General features: G+C 38.1%; 1 protein-coding gene across 1 annotated transcript; it reads left to right on the top strand.

Annotated features, from left to right (window-relative positions):
• Positions 1–254: 254 nt before the first annotated feature.
• Positions 255–19699, top strand: tbc1d10b (TBC1 domain family member 10B). The gene is made up of 10 exons (XM_015374833.1): positions 255–659; positions 3874–4778; positions 8625–8724; positions 8829–8936; positions 10687–10793; positions 10991–11105; positions 12563–12628; positions 12703–12892; positions 14880–15034; positions 15165–19699. Exons 2-10 carry the CDS (start codon positions 3892–3894, stop codon positions 16056–16058), a joined length of 2622 nt encoding a protein of 873 aa, XP_015230319.1. The 5' UTR covers positions 255–659; positions 3874–3891; the 3' UTR covers positions 16059–19699.
• The last annotated feature ends 1927 nt before the right edge of the window (positions 19700–21626 follow it).

The raw sequence follows: 21626 nt of genomic DNA, 5'->3' as shown, positions 1-21626 counted from the left end.
TATATATAAATATATAAAGTGCTTTGAGGGAATACCCCAGCCGCTAATTTATTGATTGGTTTAATCAAACGATCGCTCCGCTATCGCATGTTTTAGTCAATTGATCAATTACACGACAACAAATGCCGATTTTGTTCCAATAATCGAATGGGTCAACCTTCAAAGTGTTAGTAGCAACTGGGAAGGAAGACCACTATGCGTGTGCGTGCCCGTCAACATTGACGAGAACGCGCACGTAGCTGTCAGTAGGAAATACTGTTCGTGTTGGATGGATGCACCCCTGCGCCTCTACTAGGATATATTAATGACACCTTTGTTTTTTTCGATTCAGGATGTAAACGCCTTATTTGAATTTTGGCTTCAATTTCGTAGCAATTCGGAAAGCCATTCTGAAGCATTTAGCTAGCCAGGCTAAGTGAAACGGGATACTAATAGCATTAATGCTAATAGCTAAATTAGGCTAAAATAAGCTAAGTTAGCAGGACGGTTGCTGTCTTCTAACTGTTCGCTTCGTCTAGCAGCTCCTATCCTGGTTTGTCCTTATCGCGTTGTCTGTACACAGAGCAGTTGTGCAGAACCGGAGCTGTGGCGGGGAAAGGTGGCTACAGGAACCCCCTGGCTATCCAGGCGGACGGACCGCAGTGACACGCCGGTTGTTGGTGAGTTGAAACGCGGGGGTAGAGTTAGAGCTGACCGGGGCACTGGGCAGGGCGAGGCCGTGGACGCTGCTCGCTCAGGGCCCTTTCAGGCAATGCGGGTGTTAACTATTAGTAAACCATTAGCTCTGAATCGGGAAGTTGAGTCGCTTCGGCCTTCAGAGAGGATATGACAACAAAGACGCCGATGCTATTTGGTGCTGAGGCACCTTACCGCTAAGCTGCGTGGGGCAACCACAACATACATGAAGCTGCTTTATCAGCACATTGCTGGATCACCATGGTTGTCCGGACGCTGTGTTTAGGTTACTTGCTTGTGCACTGCTTTATTTATAGCCAAATAATTATTGCTTGTTGCAAATTATATCCATTTATTAATTATTTTGTCTAAAGCATTCAGGTCTTGAGTATAGACGAGTATAAAAGAGTAAAAAACCCATTCATACTAGTTTGATTTCTGAGCATTTTGCAATGGCTATTGTGGTTTCCAATTGATCTATTTTATCTCTTAAAAAAAAAAAATGTAATGACATAAAATCCAGCAGAATAATTTCCCTAGAAGTTAAAATGCAGAGTTTAGTAAAATGATTTGTTCATTGTTCCCAGAATGATTTAAGAGTTTTGCATAGAATTTACTTTACTCCTATAATAATGAAACTACTTACTCCTTCTTGGATGCACCTAAATTTCCCTCAACCTCTCTTAAATATTGTAAACAAATTAATTACTTGTACTTAATTGAATAGTACTCAAAGTGCCACCTGGCAAAATTGAGTCAATAAAAAAAATCAATCTCATTAGCCTTTATCAAAAAAGCTTTTCTAAAGCATTTCTTTAAATAAAACATTTAAGCAAAAGTAAATAGATAACCTGTTATTCTCTACTATGTAACTTGGATTATTCTAGGTGGTAACTAATTTCATCTTTCCTAGGAATGTTTCTGTAAGTTAATTTCAGTCCATTGCTAAATTCAGGAGAAAATAAAACAAATAAAAATCAAGCACTATCTTCTATCTAATGTATAACATTTTATATGAGGTTCTATAGTGGACAACACCAGAGGGAAAACAGACAAAGGGGTTGTCTGTAGACCTCCCAAGACTGGAATAAGTCTTAAGCATAAATGTTATGATAGATTTAAAAAATCTAAGCCACACTGTCCAACAAACTCTGTCCCCGCTGTGATTTTAAAATAAAAGGAGTTTTAGGCAAACAGGAACTTCCATGGATCTGTCAGCCCAACCATACAAAGAATCATGTGCTCGCTAAGCCTGAGCTCCAGTGTTTTATGTGTGGAGATCGGAGAACCTACCAGAAGGTCAACCATTGCTAATGCATTCTGCTATCAGCCCTGTTAGAGTTGCCCTTAACTAAAAGATACTTGATGGCCTGCTTAAGTTTTGGTCAAAAAGAATGATTTTGATCAGAACAATAACCCGAAGACACTAACACATAACGTATTTTCCTTGTACACTATTTGATAGGTCTGTAGAAAAGCATAAACTGCTCATAATCTGGCAAATACTATTTCCAAATATGTTGGTGGCAGCATCATGCTGTGATGTTGGTTGCTGTTAATGTAACAACCAATTCTCATCAAGGGTAACATGACAGCAGCCAAATATTCTGTAAGAAAACCTGCTCCAAAGTCCTCAGGAACTAAGAAGTAATGATGTTCAACTAGGTGTAGAGTAGTGTAGAGTATCTGACCATGCTGTTCATCTAACCTGAAAGAGATTGATTGTACCTGTAGAGAAGAATGGAAGAGAATACCCTTAAATGGGTGTGTCCAGGGTTAGGGATGGAAAAAGCAATCAGGCTAAAAGTTAAAATTCTTGTGTACCTACTATGATTAAAGGTTTGCATCATTAATGAATTTGTAGTAACATCTTAAAACATCTTAACACGTTGTCATTAGGTACCATTTTTGTATAGTACGTCTCTAAAGCACATTGTAAAAGGTCTAGGTTTTGCTTCATTTTAATTTAAGTTATACTTTCTTTTCTTTCTTTTTGTGATACAACCTTTCTATTAATACATTTTTAATGCATAAGAGCTGCTGCCTTAATATTTCCAATAAAATCAAAACCAAATAGAAAGATTTGAGGCACAGTATTTTTGACTTAATATTCTTAACGGATTTGTAAAAGAAGAAAATATTGGGTTGGTTTTGATAATCCTTTATTTTGGGTGTTATTTGTCAAAAATAGTATTCTGCTATTAATACTTATTACCACTCTGTTCTGTCAGTCGGGTATTTTCCAATAATATTGAACCATTTGAACCATTTCTTAGCATATAGAGAAAGAAATATTTTAGACCTTTTTTTTCTTGCTTTCCTCAGTGTCCTAGTAATTTGATTTTGTGTGTTGTTTTATTAGGTTATTTATATTGATTTGTTTATGACTTTTGAATCAAAATTCCATTTTAAGTCAAGCAGATTTTGAATGAAATCTCATAAGATGTGACCCCTGCACACTAACTACCGTAGGTTGCCAGGAAATCACAGATTTGACATCATATCAATCTGTGAGCATAAAGTTTCCAGTTTTCCAGTCTTCAACCTCAGCTGTAATGTTTCCTCAAAGGCTTAATTCATCTAACTTTTATTATACTTATTTTTGAAAATCGTCTTTGTCCATTATTAAATAACACTTACATGGTGAATAGTGATTGTAATGGTAAGTCCAGCTTTGAGTTTTGCTCCTCACAGAACATAATGGCTACATAGATTAAAGTAGCTCATCCAGCTGTTGGTTGTGCTTTTAGAAAAAAAATGTTTTAACAGGAAGCTCGACCAGCTCACTTATGATTTTAGTGTAAATCTTGAGCAGAAATGAATCATTTATTTCATTAAACCAGATTGCAAAACAAACTAGTTACTAATTCTTAAATGCCTGCTGCCATTATAAACATTAAGTTTGAAGATATTGCTGAAATATTGCAGAGCTTCTAAAGGTGGTGGTTATAAAGCCTTTAAAAAAAATGTTTGTACATATTGAACTCCTTGCATGTTACAATTGACATTTCTAATTCTTAGACTTAAAAGAACAAGGTTGAGTTTTATTTAGATTATTTTCATATCTTATTATTGACTAATTTATAAATTTATATCTTTCTTTACCACTTAGATGCTCCTTCAGACCAATGTAACAGTATGGCTTGTTTACTTTTTAATGGTAATACCCCATCTTTATTTTCTCTTTAATTCTCATAGAGAAATTAGATTGGAACAATGGCCGAGCTTTCCACCTTATCTCCTTCCCCACCACCACTTGGGGACCCAGCTGCGGCTCCATCTGTCGCTCCACCAGTGTTACCTGCTTCTAGCAGCCCCGGGTCTGCTGTGGAGGTGCCTGTACCTAAGTCTTCCCTCTACAACAACAAAGCTTTGACCGGAAACATTTCTTCAGTACTTTCAGGAAGTTCATCCTTGATTGCTCAGCCTCCTAAAAGTTCCACTAAACCCACTGTAGATGCCACTGTACCATTATTGACACCAGAAGCTGCTCCTAAAACAGAGGAGCCTGTAGGAAATAAACAAGAGCCTGCCACCAGTGACCAAGCTGCTCCAAATCTCTCGAATACTGATGTTAAAGAACTGGCAGCTCAGACAAAAGCTCTAGATGAATCATTATCTCCCGACTTAAATCCTGGTCCTAATCTCTCCCCAAATGTCCATGTTTCCTCTAACTCAATCCCCGTCGACATTGCTCCGCCTCAAACAAGTTCGGATATCATCCCAACACCTGCTCTTCCAACAGCAAGAGTAGAGGAGAAACCTCAGCCACCACCACAATCACAAAAACCTCAAAATGAGTCGCCTTCTCTGTCCCCAAAGCATGTTCCTTTGAGCGATACTACACCGACCAGAGCAGCACCACATAGCCCAACTCTTCCTGTGATCCAAGAGCCAGCTGCCCCACTACCAAACCCCAAAATGGCCCCTGACAACCTAAGCTATCTGGACTCAGCCAGCCTGATGTCTGGGACACTGGAGTCCCTGTCTGGATTGGGAGAGGACGGGAGCTCTCTGGGCTCAGACTCTGAGATCAATGGCCTAACCATGAGACGCACTGATAAATATGGATTCCTGGGTGGGACTCAGTACAGCGAAGGAGCGTAAGTCACAAACTAATCACTACCACTCCCAGCTGTCAGGAAATAATACTGTTCATATGTTCTCCTGTTTTCTGTGTCACATATTCTGAAGCAAACATCAACTCTAGCTGAGTCATGTTCCCTTTGGACACCTGATCAGTGCTATAAGATATAATGAGCTGTGAAAAAGTATTTCCCCCTCTATAGAGCTATTCTATTTCAGCTTTTTAGTCACATCATAGAGTTTCAGATTATCACACAGATTTTAACATCAGATAAAAATGATTTTGGTGACGCATAAGCCAGTTCACAAATTATGATTTGATTTATAAAAGGAAAAATAATCAGAAACAATCTGGTTCTGAGTGAAAAGGTAAACGGATTAATTTAATCTTTTTTTTTATTTTTTTATTTAAATGACGCCTGTAGAATTAAGAAAATATATAAATGGACCCTGTCTGACCCAACAAAGTAGGTTAAAAGATCAAAACATCATCCTTAGATCTGAAGAAATTTAAGAACAGATGAGAGCTTTTGTCACTGGCATCTATCAGTCAGCAAAGGTTATTTCTAAGGATTTGGTTCTCAAATGGACCACTTTAAGGGCTATTATCCACTAATGTGCAAGAGACATGATGGTGGTGAATCTTCTTAGGCAGAAAAAAAGTTACTCGATGATCACTTGGACTCCTCCCCCAGTAGGTCATACTCAGAACATATTAAGTACCGCAGGCATCTCTCCCACTGGCGAATTAAGCATTGAGTGCAGAATAAATGTTCAATATGGCAGAATAAAACAAATGCATAGCAGAAATGATTTTGTTCGCTTTCAAACAATGTGTTGATAATGTTGCAGAGTCTTAGAGTACCTTGTTTTTTTTTGGTGTCTCAGTGTGGATACTCATTGGCATGACTCAGACTCTGCCATTACCTACCTGACACACGACTTCACCTCATTACTAGAATGAGATGTGGCCTGAACATAAACATGCTGTTTATGCTGAAAAACTAGTAATTGTCATGGAGTCAAATCCTGAAAAGCAGTGTAGAAAGCAGTGGCCCGTTATCATAAGCCCTTGATGGAAGTTGTTGCTGCCAATTCTGGCACAGGTACTTATTAGACTGAAGGGGGAATTATGTTTAAACACAGGGCCAGGTGAGCTTGGATGTCTTTTTTCGCTTCTTTGAAGGAAATCAGTTTTTGAACACTCATTTTTGTCTGATATTAAAATGTAGCTGATGGTCTAAAAGAATAAATTGTCTAAAAATAAATCTGTCATGGGTTAAATGCTTTTTCACTGCGCTTAGCTAAGAGCATGATGCGGAACATAATTCCTTTAATCATCCATTCATTCAAACGGAATTCTGTTCATTTTAGCTCGTAGAGAACATCTTTGCGTTTCTGCATCAGCTTGACTTTCTGCGCCTCTTTTTATTCTGGTGCACTAAACATATCTCTGTCCTTTATCTCTCCTTGGTCTGACTCAAATAGTGCTGAGAGCACTTTTGTGACTCAGTGTGTTCTGACTGTCTGTCTGTGGTAACACCTCCCCCCCACTAACACACACACACACACCCATCAGCTTTCTTCCTATTATTTGGTCAGATTGGCTTCTGCTTATCTAACACGCTAATTGCACTTCCACTGATAAGTAATTCTGGTTCTTTTGAGTTAAAGTTTCTGCTCTTTATGAGCTGCTCATCACTAACTCGTTTTAACAGGCAATTCCAAATGAATGTGAATATTGTAAAGAATAATCAATATTCAATATTTTTTTTCCTTTTTTGAAGATGTAACTTATATCTAACACAGGTTCAATACGCATAGAGTCTATAATTTTAAGCTTTTGTTTCTTGTATTTTTATTATAATGGCTTACAAATTAAGCCAGGCATACACTGTGCGATTTTTTTTTTTTCAATCGTTACACGCAGCTGCAGCTCATACTGGACGACAATGTTTGTGCAGCACGGTGCACTGATGCGATCTACCTGCTCACACTGTAAAATCCACTTCAGATTCAGCTCCGCAGTGAGATGGAGCTACTCTGACTCATCTATCCAGAAGCCAAACAATTAGAAGAGGAATAGGAAGCTCACTAGAGTGAACCGCTCTGCCTTGGGAATTTGTGCAATTTTGTGCTAAAAGCCCTAAAAACAAAAGGCGACGAAGTATTTGGATAAAGACATGGCTGAGCAAATGTGGCTACTACGGTCTGACAATTTTATTGAAAGAACTCCATTTCACTCACACCCCCATCATGCTTCTGTTTTTTCCTCTTAGAGGAAGAGGAAAAAGAAGAATCCTTGTATGCGCATGTCCACTGAGCGATTTGCCCACGACGGTGGGGAGACAATCAAACATGTTTGATTTTCTCCCGACCTCACGATTCCTGATCGGGAGGTGGTCGTGAGAGGCTGATCGCCACTCGTTACCCCCGTACACTACACGATGTACGTTGAACTATCAGGCTGAAAGTCGGCCCGATCGGAAAATTCTCGCACAACTGGAAAGTCGGCCCGAAAAGGGCAAAAAAATCGCACAGTGTAAGCCTGGCTTTATAAAAACCCCATGTAAATGTAACAGTCACTAACTTCACACACATGGAGGGTATGCCAGAAAAGTTAATTAGTAAAGTGGCTGGTTTTCAAATGGCTTCATCATATTTATACAAAGTTAAGCGGAAGAAAACTTGTTGGTAAAGATGCACAAACAGCAGCGATAATGACAACCGTGAGAAATCATGACAGTTGAAAAGGCTGTCGAGCAATATTCATGTCAGGATTGGAGGGATCTTCATAAAGAGTGGACTGAGGCTGGATTCAGCACAGCCATCTTTCTCACTGTATCAATCCTTTTGCTCACTTTTGCTTTGTGGTCCAAAATCTTTTTTATTTTTCACTTTAAGGTTAAGTTTGCTTGTTTGAAATTAAGGTCCCAGAGTCTGGAGGAAGGATTGGAGGATTAGAATCCCTGCTGCTTTAACACCAGGGTGAAGTTTGCACAGCCAGTGATGATTTGAAGGGTCATATCATCTACAGGTTTTGCCCCACTGGGTTTTCTAAAGTCCACATTGGACATACAGTCCAATTTAGAGCACATTTTTTTTCTGCCGACCAGCTTTATGGAGATGCTGATTTCATATTCCAGTGAGACTTGGCACCTGCCAACACTCCTGAAGTTGTTATCTTACTGTGTTGAATGGGCCATTAAATAGGCCTGAAATGGACCATGTTAAAAACCCGAACAGTAACATAGATGTACTGAGGTTTGTTATAAGAGCAACTAGGGTTTTGTTGCACCCTTAGCAAAACCACAGACTGATTTCCTTCATGCCATGCTGCACTGATGCAGTAATTCATGCAAACGGTGCCAAATCAAGTGTTGAATGCATAGATAAAGACATACTTTTATGAAGCCAAAAATCTTTGTTAAACAAGTATTCCTCTTTTATTTTACATAATATGTTAAATAAAATTTTTACGGGATATTGAATCCGGGGTTTTTATAAAAAATTTAAATCCTCAAACGATTAAAAGCTTTACATTTTTCAGTCTGTGGAGAATCTAACCTTCCACTTTCTGAAATAAGTAAAACAAAATGTTTTTTCTTCTCCATACATCATAATTTTAGGAATGAATCCCTCTGAATGTATCTATTTATTAATGTTTTCAAGGCTGCACTTTAAAATATGAAATTGTCTAGAGCTGTTCTAAACGAAATTTCTATTTATTTACACTTGTGTACACAAAAAGACAAAATAAACCTAAGTCTCTAAGTCTAAGACATTAAGTTGTGTGACAGAGAAAATTGAACCATTTGTCAATTAAAAATGAAAAAATTCTTTTTTATTACCAACTATTTCAGCGATAAGAAAATTCAAGTTGAAGTTGCAAGGCAAAGGGAGATGAAATGGTTGGATATGTTTTGCCACTGGGACAAATGGGTCAAACATCGCTTTCAGAAGGTATGCAATGGGAATTGTTGAGTAAGATTTATATGGGATTCAAAAGTAAGGCCTTTTGTGTCTTGGATTGGTCGTACTTCACACAGTGTCTCTATGAACTACAGGTGAAGCTGCGCTGCAGGAAGGGAATTCCATCTTCACTCCGGTCCAAAGCCTGGCAGTTACTGTCTGACAGCCAGAAGCTGCTCGAAGAAAACCCTGGGAAATTTGAGGTAAAGGGAATCATGTCCTTTTTATTGGAATACCGGTAACTCTAAAATGGAAACCTTTAGATTTGTATAAATTCTAAAAATTCGAAACTTGAAATTATTATGATTTTTCTTAAAGCTGCATCATCTAGTCAGACGGTGTGCACAATATCAGTATTGGAATAAAGAAGACAGAAATAAATAGCATTGAATTGTGAAGCTATTCATGCTTTATGCTGTTTGTTTAACACAGTAGAAATGATTTTGGAAAGCCTTAAAGGAATAGTACACCCAAAACATGATTAGCCTTAATTTTCTACTCACCCCCATGCTGAACAACACTCTGGAGTACTTTTTTGATATCTCAAATGCATCTGGAGATCTGAGAGGCTTCTTGCTGTTTGCTGAAATTCAAATAATGGAGGTCTATGGTGCCCGAGACAGAAAGGTCCATAAAAGTCCACAAAAAACGTGTCAATATTCCTCCATACTGCTCGTCCAATGTATTCCAAGTGTCCTGAGTGGGTAGCATCCAGAATTTACTCGAAACGAAGTCATTTAGAATGTTTTTAGAGCATAAACAGTAGTGTATAGGATTTCCAAACCAGATGAAAGTGCGCATTCAGCTCGGCAAAGAACTCATGCTCTTCCTCAACACTGAAGTCCTCAGACATTTTTCTTTCGTTGTTTCTTTCTTTGCACAGGTAAACGGCACATTTCTTCTTCTACGCTTGCATTATCGGCAGAGCAGACGCTGAATGCGCACTTTCGTCTGGTTTCGTCTGCCGCGGTTTCCGTAGACTCGTGAACGCGCTTTTAGGAAATCCTATACACTACTGTTTATGCTCTAAAAACATTCTAAATGACTTCGTTTCGAGTAAATTATGGACGCTACCCACTCAGGACACTTGGAATACATTGGACGAGCAGTATGGAGGAATATTGACACGTTTTTTGTGGACTTTTATGGACCTTTCTGCCTCGGGCACCATAGACCTCCATTATTTGAATGTCAGCAGACAGCAAGAAGCCTCCCAGATCTCCAGACGCATTTGAGATATCAAAAAAGTACTCCAGAGTGTTGTTCAGCATGGGGGTGAGTAGAAAATGAAGGCTAATCATGTTTTGGGTGTACTATTCCTTTAAGATGCTTGGATAAAAAGTCTACCTACTGATTTGTTTTTATTGCAAAAGCAGCTGCTATACCCAAATGCAAGTTTTACTACGAATCCTTGCTGCAGGGATGGAAATGATGAATTATTTTATTCAATAGAAGCTGGATAGAGTCCTGACTGTCTTGGTTCAATGTTTGTAAGGAACCCAAAGTTCCTACCACTACAATATTTATATATTTTTTCCACTTCATGTTGTCACTCTGAAACAATAACATTTGCCATTGTTATTGCATGTTTTGATGTCATGCTGCTCTAATTATTTTTGATTAATACAATTTGATTAAAACCTTTAAAGTAGTGGCTCAGTAGAGCATTTTTAAATCTAGCTGTGCTAAATGGTTGCAGACACAAACCAAAGAAGGTGTAAGCTCCTTATCAGGACTTGTAATCCTCTCTAAGGGCTGTTTTTTTGTCCTGGTCAGAAGGTTTAATCCTTATTATTCTAAGAAACCATTTTCTTTTTAACTTAACTATGTTAAACATTTATGTCTGGAACCTGATGTAGAATTTGTCAACACGATTTCGAGCATTTCAAGAGAGTTTATACTGAATCTAACCTTGATAATTCTTGTTTTTCCTTATTATTTTTTTTACTGCAGGAGCTGGAGAGAGAACCAGGTGAGGCTAAATGGCTGGATATCATAGAGAAAGATCTTCACCGGCAGTTCCCTTTCCACGAGATGTTTGCTGCACGCGGAGGACATGGGTAAATTTCCACCATTAAACTTACATATTTAATTAATAAGGAACATGTTTCCCTTTATGTTTACACATTTTTATTAAAAGTGATTCGTAAACATTAAGAAAGCGTTTTTGTTATCCAGTATGGTGGAAAATTTCACCTTTTGACCTCAGAACTCGTGATTTGACAATCATTCATCCGAAATGTAATCGCTTTTACAGACAACAAGATTTGTACCGAATCCTGAAGGCCTACACTGTCTATCGGCCTGATGAGGGTTACTGTCAGGCCCAGGCTCCAGTGGCTGCAGTGCTTCTCATGCACATGCCTGCAGAGGTGAGAGCTTCCCCAAACCATTATTTATGGAAAGATTCTGTTAATTCTGCAAACTAGTAAAATTAATGATGCCTTTTGAAATGTTCATTGGTTAAGTTACCCAGAAGTTATTACCCTTGTTAAAGTAATATGATTTATTATTATATTTGGCCTGTCAAAACGTTCTGCGCTGAAGGAAATCTAGCAGATTTTAGGACATTTTACAACCAGAACCACCATTGTATTATTTGATGTGAGGGATTAAAACAAAAAGGTCAAAATGAAGGGAAAAGAACAAGCTTGATTGAAAATCTTAGTAGATTTGTGTCGTGTCTTTCAGCCGTTTGAACGCATGCTAAAGCACCCCTGGTTGGGGTTGCTATATTTCTTAAAGTTGAACTATTTTCCCCTGTATCAAGCTTTGGTATCCAAACAGCTTTTGTCCCAAACAAACCTCAACATTGCTCCTCCTATCAGCTTTGCCTAGCTTCCCTATCCCTGCAGAAGAAAAGCATCCCCACACCACAAAGCTTTCACTGCAATGTTTCATTATGAGGATGCTGAGATTTAGGTATGGTGTTGGTTTTCAGTTACACTTAGCTTTTCTGACTCATTTAACTTGATGACCCCTTAAAATTCTCTGCAGCTATTAGATCTAGTTACACATATATGTTCCCCATTGAATCATGAGGTAAGGGGGTTGGTACAGAGTCTTAATTTATGTACCTTTCACAGTTATGTACTTCATTTGGTTGCACTGTTACCTAAAAGTGACGTTTGTCACTGTGGCATAATGTGTGAAGTTTCAAGCATTCCAACATGATGCAAGACAAAAGGACAGGAAGATTAGTTCATGTTATTGTGTCATATCCATAACAATTGTCCTCTGCACTCACTCCTTGTTTAGTCAGAAATTGTATCATAATGATTTTTGGTGTCTACTTTGCGCCCACTCAGCTTACACATGACGGAAGAGCGTGGGCACAGTGGAAAAAAACAACCAGGCATGGCAGAAGGAACTCATAACGTAGTTCCCTATACAGATTTTTGAATAATACAAGAGCAAGGAATATGAGCTTTTACTGTCATCTTTTGCATCCTTTTTAAGGAATATATATGTGCACATATTAAATCTAACCTTTTTTCCGTTTTTGTGGTTGTTATTGACGATAATTAGACGGGAAATGGACAGAAAGGGAAGGGGAAGAATTACCAGAAAAGTCCCAGTGTTAGGACTCCAGATGGTTACGTTGATAAATGTTAGCTTCTGTTTATGGTTCAAACTCTGCCCCTTAGCCAACCATCCACCCTAATCTTTTTTTAGCAAGTTATTTGTTATTTAAGGATGCAGAATATTAATAATAAGTATATAAAGATTTATCAAAACTTAGAAATAAAATGTGAATGCACCCTATGTGTTTTTGCATGGTGAGCCTTTTTGTAATCCTTAAATGACGCCATTTATGGTTATTTGACAGCAAGCCTTTTGGTGCCTCGTCCAGATTTGCGAAAAGTATCTTCCTGGCTATTACAGCGCCGGGCTGGTGAGTGATTCAAACAATCTGTTTTTCTTCTTTGAGTTTCTCAGGGTGACTGATGATCCCTTTCATTCCGATAGGAAGCGATTCAGCTGGATGGCGAGATCTTTTTCTCTCTTCTCCGACGTACATGTCCTATGGCATACCGCCATCTTAAGAAGTTCAAGATTGATCCAATCCTCTACATGACGGAGTGGTTCATGTGCATATTCTCACGCACCTTACCGTGGTCCTCTGTTCTGCGTGTCTGGGACATGTTTTTCTGTGAAGGTATAGTTCATTTTCAGCGCTAAACAAAGGAAATAACAGTGCTGTAAAAAGAAATTGATTAATTTATTCAGATTTAATCTTTTTTTTTTTATGTTTTTGTCCCAGTTTCATTCTTTGAGGTAATAAAATAAAATAAATGAAGGACAAAGATAACCAAAGTAAAAACAAAATCAATTTTTAAATAATGGTTTCATTTTTAAAGGGAAATGGCTTTTCAATCCAAACTGGTTTAATGTTAAAATTTCCACCATGTTAGATCATGGATTAGCTGGGATTAATATTAAATCCAATCCAGTTTTCCTAACCACACACAGTCCTAACCATTACTTGACTGGAGACCACTTGAATATAATGTCTCCAAAAACAAGAAAAAAGCTAAAACAGCTCAAGAAATGTTACATTTAAGTAATTCAAAAATACATAAGAAAAGATTTGTTGACATTTTCATTCGGGATAATGGTTAAAATCTGTTATTATAGCTGTTCTGATGATCCCAAATATTTCTGTGGACTGGTGGAACAGAGGTGGAATTTTCTAGAATGCCTGATGCATTGGATTTTTTAAAAAACAACAACATATCTGAAATAGAACATCATATTTGGAGTCAGTCTTTGTGGAGCTGCTTTAGAATCAGGAGGGCGTCCTCGAATAATGGGAACATTAATTCTGTTCTCTGCCAAGAAAATCCGAAAGAAGGATGTCCAGTCAACAGTTAGTCACCTAATTTGTGCTTAACATACAAAAATAAAGAAATAGGAAATAAGATTAACTGAAATGTAAAATATTGCTGCGTATTTACAAGTTTTTTTTGTGTTTAGAAAAGGATTTGCTTGTGCAGTGGGATGTGTGGAGGAGTTGTGCAATATTTTTCAGTATTGTTTTATTTACTTATTGGTTTGAAAGTATTATCACACTTGCTGTGAGGATAAACAATAATCTCTGTTATCCTCAGAATAGACAATAAGTAGGCGTCAGTTGAGCTTGAGAGGAAAAGGCTATGCTGTTGCTCTTCTGTTCTAAACTTCACCAGGTTAATGGGTTTGATATCCATTACTTTCTTCCCAATCACTTCAAGTCTTAGTCTTATTAGTGTGCTTTAGTAAAAGAAAATAAGTTTAAATAATATTTCTAAGCATTGAGCGTGAACTGGATATCACTTTCTCTGCAAATAGGTAATTTTGTCCTGCATTGTTACTGAAAGTACAAGAAAGGACACAGCATACCGATCTGGGTCCCTCTACTCAGCACATATTGGATTTTCAGTCTGGAGGCTTTTTTTACCAAATTCCCTGAGGATTTGTGATGTCATTTTGGGCTCTTTTTATTGTTCTATTTTAAATCCATTGATAAATTCTTGAAATTTTTTTTTATTTTTAATCACTGCAGTAAACCATTAGCTGCCACCTTTATCTCTTGGCCATCTTTATCTCCCCTTTCTGCAACCTCAGACAAGGGTTTAGCTGTTACCTATTACCACATCGCTTTGATGTTTTATCTGTTGTTTTGTATTAACAAGGTCAGTCCTTTCAAAGCTCAGCAAGTGTTAGAATTCTGTTTTATGATAAACTGTACACGATATTGAAAAGAGGTCCATAGTGTAGAAACCCAGCATTTAAGGTTTTATAAACTTGAGTTATACAGCTGGACAACGAAAGCACACCCAACAAATCTACTTTTAAATGAATATATAGAATCTAAAGAGAGAGAAATAAATCAAATTCAGGATCTGGGATGGCCTATTCAAAAGTAAACTTGAGAGGCTGTGGCCTGACCCATGTGATCATGGGACCAGAAGTTAATTTTCATTACAATAAGGTTGGTTTCTTCAGCAAAAAAAGATTAAATGATGATTTGAAATCTTTTCTATGAAGTCATCTTTGTCTGATATGCATATTTATAACAGCTGGAAATTGTTTAAGATTTAAGTTTGCTTTTATTTTGTGTCCTTTGTTTAGTAAAACTGTATTCTTTAACTCCTTGGCTCTAGGAGTGAAGATAGTATTTCGTGTGGGCTTGGTGCTGCTGAAGCAGATGCTGGGCTCTGTAGATAAGCTCCGGGAACTGCAGGGCATGTACGAGACCATGGAGCGCCTCAGAAACATCTCACCCGATACTATCCTAGAGGACATACTTGTACAGGAGGTCAGTTTGAACTTTACAGGTTTGGTTCTGTTTTCACACACAGACTCGAGTTATGAGTCATTTTGCCATATAGAACCCAGTCTCAAACGTTTTACTTCCCTCTTTGTCTTGCTTGTTTGTGGATCCACAGATCATAACTCTCCCAGTGACGGACGCGCTCATTGAGAAGGAATGCAACATTCAGGTGAGGAAATGGAGGGAGTCTAGAGGGGAGCTGACCCACCAGCCAGGCCGCCGGCTCCACGGAACAAGAGACATCTATGAGTACAAGCGACGGGCTTCTGCCATCAGCTCAGGAGGGAGCTTTTCTTTCCTCGGAAGCCCAGCGCCACCCCCTGGACCCCTGCGAGCCTCTTCCAGCCTCCTCTCCCTCCCTGGCTTCCGTAAATCTCGGGCTCCTTTCCACTCCCAGCCTAAAAAAAGCTCCTTCTCCGGGCCTGTAGGGTTGGAAGGTTTTCCTCCCTACTCTCCTCCGGCTCTTGTCTCAAGCCAAAAACCACCTATTCCTCCAGGAGCAGGTCAGAAGGCGTCAGCACCACATGTTCAAAGCCCATTAGTTGGTGGCTCAGTTGGATCTTCCCACGGGCCAGCTCCAGCTTCAGAGAGCACCTCCGCACAAAGCCAAGCGGCACCTCCGGCACCCGCACAAAGCACACCTCCGCCTAACACTCTGTCCCCCTCCCCTAAGATCGTCTCGGAGCAGATCACTCCCACCATCCCTTCTCCTACTGCTAACAACGCCCCTTTGCAACCAGAGCCCTCAAAAGAAGCAGCATCATCAGCGTCTGGAGAGGAAGAAGGGAAGAAAAAGAAGAAAAGCAAAGAAGATAAGAAGAAGGAAAAGGAAGATGAGAAGAAAAAGCTCAAAGAAAAGAAGGAGAAGGAAAAGCTTGAGAGGGAAAGGGCCAAGAAAGAAAAGGAGAGGCTAGAAAAGGAGAAAAGGAAAGGGGGCAAGAAGAAGGACAAAGGGGTTGCAGAGGCAGAAGAGAAGAACGGAGCTACAGCAGCGAGAGAATCAACCTAGTTTCTTCACCCAGTCATTTCATGATAATGAAAAGGGAAGATGGGAGAAAAAACAGGTCAAAAGAACAAAAGAGCTTCTGAAACGGTGATCAATTTCAAATCTGGGATGCTTTCCTGTATGTTGCATCATTTTGGAGACTTTATATGTATCAAGGACTATGATGGAGACGACTGGATTGTTGTTTTAAAAGCACCTTGAGGTGTATTTAACTCTCTAAATGCTTTTTGTTTCCCTCACTTTGAGTTTTATTGACGTTGGATGCATTTTTATAACTGGAGCACAGACTTTCAATTGTTTTTTTTGTTTTTTTCGCTGAAAAGCGTACATTCATTACTTTCTTTTTATTCTTTCTCAAGACTGATGGCAGAATTTAAAGAAACATGAGGGATGGGGTAGAAGCTGTAACATAGTACTTGATATTAATTTAAATTAAAACTTAGCCGCAGCTCACAGGGTTAACACTCCATGTTTTCTCTCAAGTCTTACCTGTGGAAAGGTTTAACTGGATCCATGGGGAAAATAAAGCAGCCATCTCAAATCGGGGCACTGAAGACAAAAAAAAAAGGCTTTTTATGATGTTGAGGATATATTTATTGTCTTAGTAAATGTGTATGAGAGTGAGGGTGTGTGTGTGTGCGCCTTAGTAGAGTAGTGAAATGTGTCAATGTTCAGTGTGCGGTCCACTGCAGCCTGCTTTCTCTGTGTAATTTCAAACTAATGTCGAATCATTGCTGCAGTTCTTCCCAAAACATTAATTTATTCTTTAGTACAGATCTGATGGCTGACGAATACAGTGCCGCTCAGAACCCTTCGTTTCAGCCATTAATTGTTTCTGAGGGAAAATATGTATACAACAAGCAACTGCCAGGTAGTAAAAGAAAAAAAGAATACTTTGCAAAAAAGCTCATGTGATTTGGATTTAAGATTAACACACAGGCTCAGATATAAATACTCCACTAATATGTTTTCATGTTATATTTGCATGTTGCAGAGAACTTTTTTTTTTTTTTTTGCGACTCCTCTTATAGTTGTGCCTGGATTTTTGACCAGTTGAGGTAATAGTTAGCTTGTAGGAATGGGCCCTTTTTTATTTAAAGCATAGTCCAGTTATTCTAATCAGGATTAAATCAGCTAAATGTTAGCCTGGATTATTCATTCCAAAATCAATTTGAATCTGTTTTCTAGTTTTTGATTTGAGATGGAATTAAGGTCTTTGAATATGGTCCAACTCCATTATTCCATCAGATCTCTCCAATGCACCAATACCACTGGTGGTAGTGTGATGCTTCCAATAACATGCTTGACAGATGATTAATTGTACTTCTGTTTCAAAGCCTCAATTTACTAATCCAGTCATTTTTGCATGATCATTTAGACATTTGGCTTGTCCAATTGGCTCTCTGAATGTTTGGTTCCAGTTTAAAGGCATGGATTTCAGAGCTGCAGCTTCTTTTTTGATAGCCCTGTTAGATTATGTCATCGTGGACAGTGACACTATCATCATCTTAAGGGTTATGATGGGCGACTGGATACTCCCCGAGTACTACTTAACCATAATCCATTCATTTAAAGGAATTCCCACTTGCAAACTGGTTTTGGAGTTGGTAACGCTGGCTAACAATAAGCTTCTCAGTTAAAAATGTTTGGACTACGCTTTAAAGTTGAGTTTGTAATATAAAATTAGCCACTCAAAGGAGTCTAGCATTTCTTTTGAGATGATTGGTTAAATATCTAAACAGAGTTAAGGGAGGAACTTGTCAAGACTTCAAACACCAAATGGTTTACTCTGCAGCTGGCTGTGGAGCATTTACCCAATAATTATAAATATAAACAAAGATAAAAATGTGGGCATCTAATTCTTTATCATTATTTCTTTTTAAGTTGTGCATGTTTCCTCAGCCTGTCGAGGGTAGAGCTGCAAAGCTCAAAATGAATAACGTATCCCGATGAGAGTATGTAAACTTCTGAGCAGCACTGTAAAAACAAGGGCGATTAGAGCAGATGGAGACACCATACAGTGATAGACGTTTTTAAATGGTGTTTCTGATCAGTGGTAAAATGATTAAGGATGATTTCATGCTTTATTTCAGGCTTATTTAAAAAATGAAATGTTTTCGACACCTTAGGTTAAACCAATGTCCTTAAGCTAGTATTAATTATAATCCACTCATTTTATCCAATCGATTTTCAATATTTCTCAACCTAAATTCATTAACCAATGAGACTGTGAGTCTAGGTACATTAGAACAATGAAGGATGATTTTGCACTTGCACCATTGAAGTTATTAATTTATCAGTTTGGAAATCTCTGCCTTGAGGACCTGTAGGAAGGTACCAGGTTTGCCAATGTAGCGTTACCGTCTAACCTTGACCCGTATGGGCGTATTTATGTACAAAGGGGTTTATTTAATCAAATATAGTATATTATTAATTATTTTCATCTGACTATTTTTCTAAGAGGGATAGACACCTGGTGGACTGGAACGCTGGTCAGCTGCAAAGTGTAGCAGCAGGAGGATCTTCTTTTGCACATCATATCCTCTGCTTTTACATGTCAAACTTGATGCATTTCTTTGCTTTTATTTAATTTTACACTTCGTTGGTTTTGGTCGAATTTTGTTCACAAGTCTCCAGGCCATCGTCATACAGTATTAAAGAGTTTAAAGGAAACAAACGGGCCACCTTCAGAACAAAGTGATACATTTGCTTCTTCGTACTGTAGCACATGTCAAAAAGTGTTTCATGGTTTTGAAGCGGCCCTTGAGATCCTCAGTGTGCCTGTTCCAGCAGTTTGTTTTAGCATTCATAATGAGTCTAACACTCTAATCTATTTACACTCAGTGTTTTGTACTGTAACATTTCTGCATACATTCAATGGCACCGAACCCTGTCATTATATGAAAAGTAGTGCCGGAAAATTGGTGTGAAATCATTTGGTGGCAAACAAAAGAACATTGACTCTGTAACTGTACTGTTTGGTAGTTGTTTAGTTGGTCTATCATGTAATTGTGTTTAACATGTCCTCCTTATGCATTGTTTTCCCCACTTTCATTCTCCATATCTCACACAATCCTACTTTGATCATAGATGCATATTAGTGTAACCCAACCACATCTATGCAAACCTCCTTCCATTATGACTGTTGATGTGTGCCGTGGCAGCAGCACTGATTTAATCTGCTGGAGGGGGGAAAATTGTGCTTCAGTAGTTTTTCCTGCGTAATTTCAGCCGTTTCATGAGCAATACCTCCTCACAGCTCATGGCGTCTTAGACATCTCCTTTGTTTAGAAAGTGAAGGATGTGATGAAAATGAATCTTACAGTATTGTTAGATTCAGAACTTCGCTCTGCCACATCGAGGATAAGTGAAAACAATAAAATCTATCCTCTTCTGCGTTTCTCCATTAATGTTGAAGCTGCTTGTTATGCTTCGTTTGGGAATAACTCCACTGATGCAAGTACTTAAAGTGTTTCTCACCATGCCGTTACATCCGTTTGTGTCTTTTAAGTTTACATGTTTTTTCTCTGGCAAAAGTAAAATGAAATCATAGCTAAAAAAATAATTCATTCCTTCAAATTGAAAACTGATGTATTTATAATTAATGACAATAATGACAGTTGTGATGAGTAATAAACCGTAATATATTAAGTCATCAGGGTGTGTGGGTTTTTTTTCTTCCTCGATATGAGCAGTGATGAGGAATCATAAGACTAGGATAGATTACAAGAGATATTTATATATTGAAACAAGAAAAAGCAGCTTTTGTTTCTCATCGATTTAAGAGGGGTTAGAGGACAACAAACTAGAATGAAAGATTGTCAAGGAGGGAATATCAATGTATAGTTAAGTGACAGTGAACTGAGGAAGAGCCAGAGGTGGCATGGATGAAGATGTTAATTTTCTCTTTATGAGTGATTATGATGATAGATAGGATCAGGGATGAGTACATTAGACCCCTAGGGGGTCCACGGAGGTACTGCATGAAGGTCGCGAAAGTTTTGGTTGATGAAAATTTCCACTTATTGGAATGTCTTTAAATCCACATTAACATGAAACTAAAACTGTAGTAAACAGATAAATGGAGGCAGAAGATGTCTTTCAATCATCAATGCACACATTCAGCGACACACAGGAGCTCTTTCAAGCTGGACACAGTTTCATTCACAACACCTGTCCCATCAACCAGGAATGAGAATCAGAAATACTTTAATAACCACAGGGCGACATTACTTTTGTTGCATGACCCAATCTGTAATAGAGTGACTATAGGACCAGTTTGATATCACAATTTCTTACAATATATATAATTAGTGGGTCCCCGCTCCATCTCGCCATCAGTTTGGCGGTCCTTGGCCCTGGAAAACGTTGAAGACCCCTGCATTAGAGGGTTAACTCATTAGGAAGATGAAGCAAAACTGAGATGGATTTGACATGTAGAAAGAAGGGATAGTGAGTACATCAGTGGACGGATATTGAGACTGGAGGCTGCCAGATAAAGCCAAGGGGAAGATTTATAGAGGAAAAAACAAAAAAAAAATGCTATTTTTTTAATCTTTAAGTATCTTGTCAATTGAAAGAAAATTAACGTTGTTCATGTTATGCAGAAGACAAAGTGTGTATGGCAGCCTGATGCTACAGGATGTCCTTAACACCCTATATTAGATGCAGAATCATCTCCAAAGGTTCTAGAGCAGTCCCCAGAACAACCAGCCTTTATTTGATCAAATCACCAACTAGTATTTTCTGTGGCTATCAAAATATATATTGTTTAATTCCAGCGTCCTGTTACATGTTGAAGTGTCACAGGAGAGAAAAATCTTGTGATGCAAATGTTGGTTAATATGATGTTACGGGGATAATAGCTGCTTCTTTTCTTTCCTCTCTTTATTTATACGCACTTCCATCACTGCGTGGCCTTCCACATTTTTGAAATGCCCTTTGTTCCTGGTGTTAGTATTTTCTTCTATTAGATTCTGCACAAATAAATATGTTACAATGTTTGATGCAACATAACACTTGAAATATATAGGCGAGCAATTATTTTGCTCTGAGCAGTCCTTTATAAGTGTAGCACACATGGATATTAAAATGATATATGGCACAGCCTTCTATCAGTATAATTTTAGCAAAGATGAAAAGGCTTAATGCTATTAAATATTTTAAATCCTTTTACAGTAAAACATTTTTTTTCTCTTGAATGCTGTTTGGAATAGGCTGGAGGGGCTGAAAATAAATGTAAAATAATATAAAAACTAGCACATCTTTTATCAGTAAATTTAAATGAAATATTTTTTTACTGAAAAGATTATTCCTGAGCTCTAATTTTTTAAAATTATTTCTCAGTAATTATTTTAAAGGTTTTATCCTTCAAGATGTAAAAATGACAGTTTAAAATTAGATTTGGTTTAAAATGTAGATAGTCTATAGTGTTATTCTTAATTTTCTTTTCTATTCTAAATAGACTTATTTTAATAATGAATTCTTGTGCTCTTAGAGAGGAATACTTGGCAGGTCAGGTCATTTAAGTTTCTACCGTGCCTTACAGAGCCACTGAACAAGCACACATTG

The sequence above is a fragment of the Cyprinodon variegatus genome, unplaced genomic scaffold, assembly GCF_000732505.1.
Source record: "Cyprinodon variegatus isolate N-32 unplaced genomic scaffold, C_variegatus-1.0 Scaffold109, whole genome shotgun sequence".
Classification (NCBI taxonomy): domain Eukaryota; kingdom Metazoa; phylum Chordata; class Actinopteri; order Cyprinodontiformes; family Cyprinodontidae; genus Cyprinodon; species Cyprinodon variegatus.
Note: the sequence above shows the minus strand (reverse complement) of the source record. Positions and strands in the feature narration are given on the sequence as shown.

Bases quoted from the DNA above. Each gene is read 5' to 3' on its own strand.
- tbc1d10b (XM_015374833.1), top strand. From the start codon at position 3,892: ATGGCCGAGCTTTCCACCTTATCTCCTTCCCCACCACCACTTGGGGAC. The intron at 8,937-10,686 runs GTAAAGGGAATC...TTTTTACTGCAG, and splicing joins AAAACCCTGGGAAATTTGAG to GAGCTGGAGAGAGAACCAGG. The intron at 12,893-14,879 runs GTATAGTTCATT...CCTTGGCTCTAG, and splicing joins GGACATGTTTTTCTGTGAAG to GAGTGAAGATAGTATTTCGT.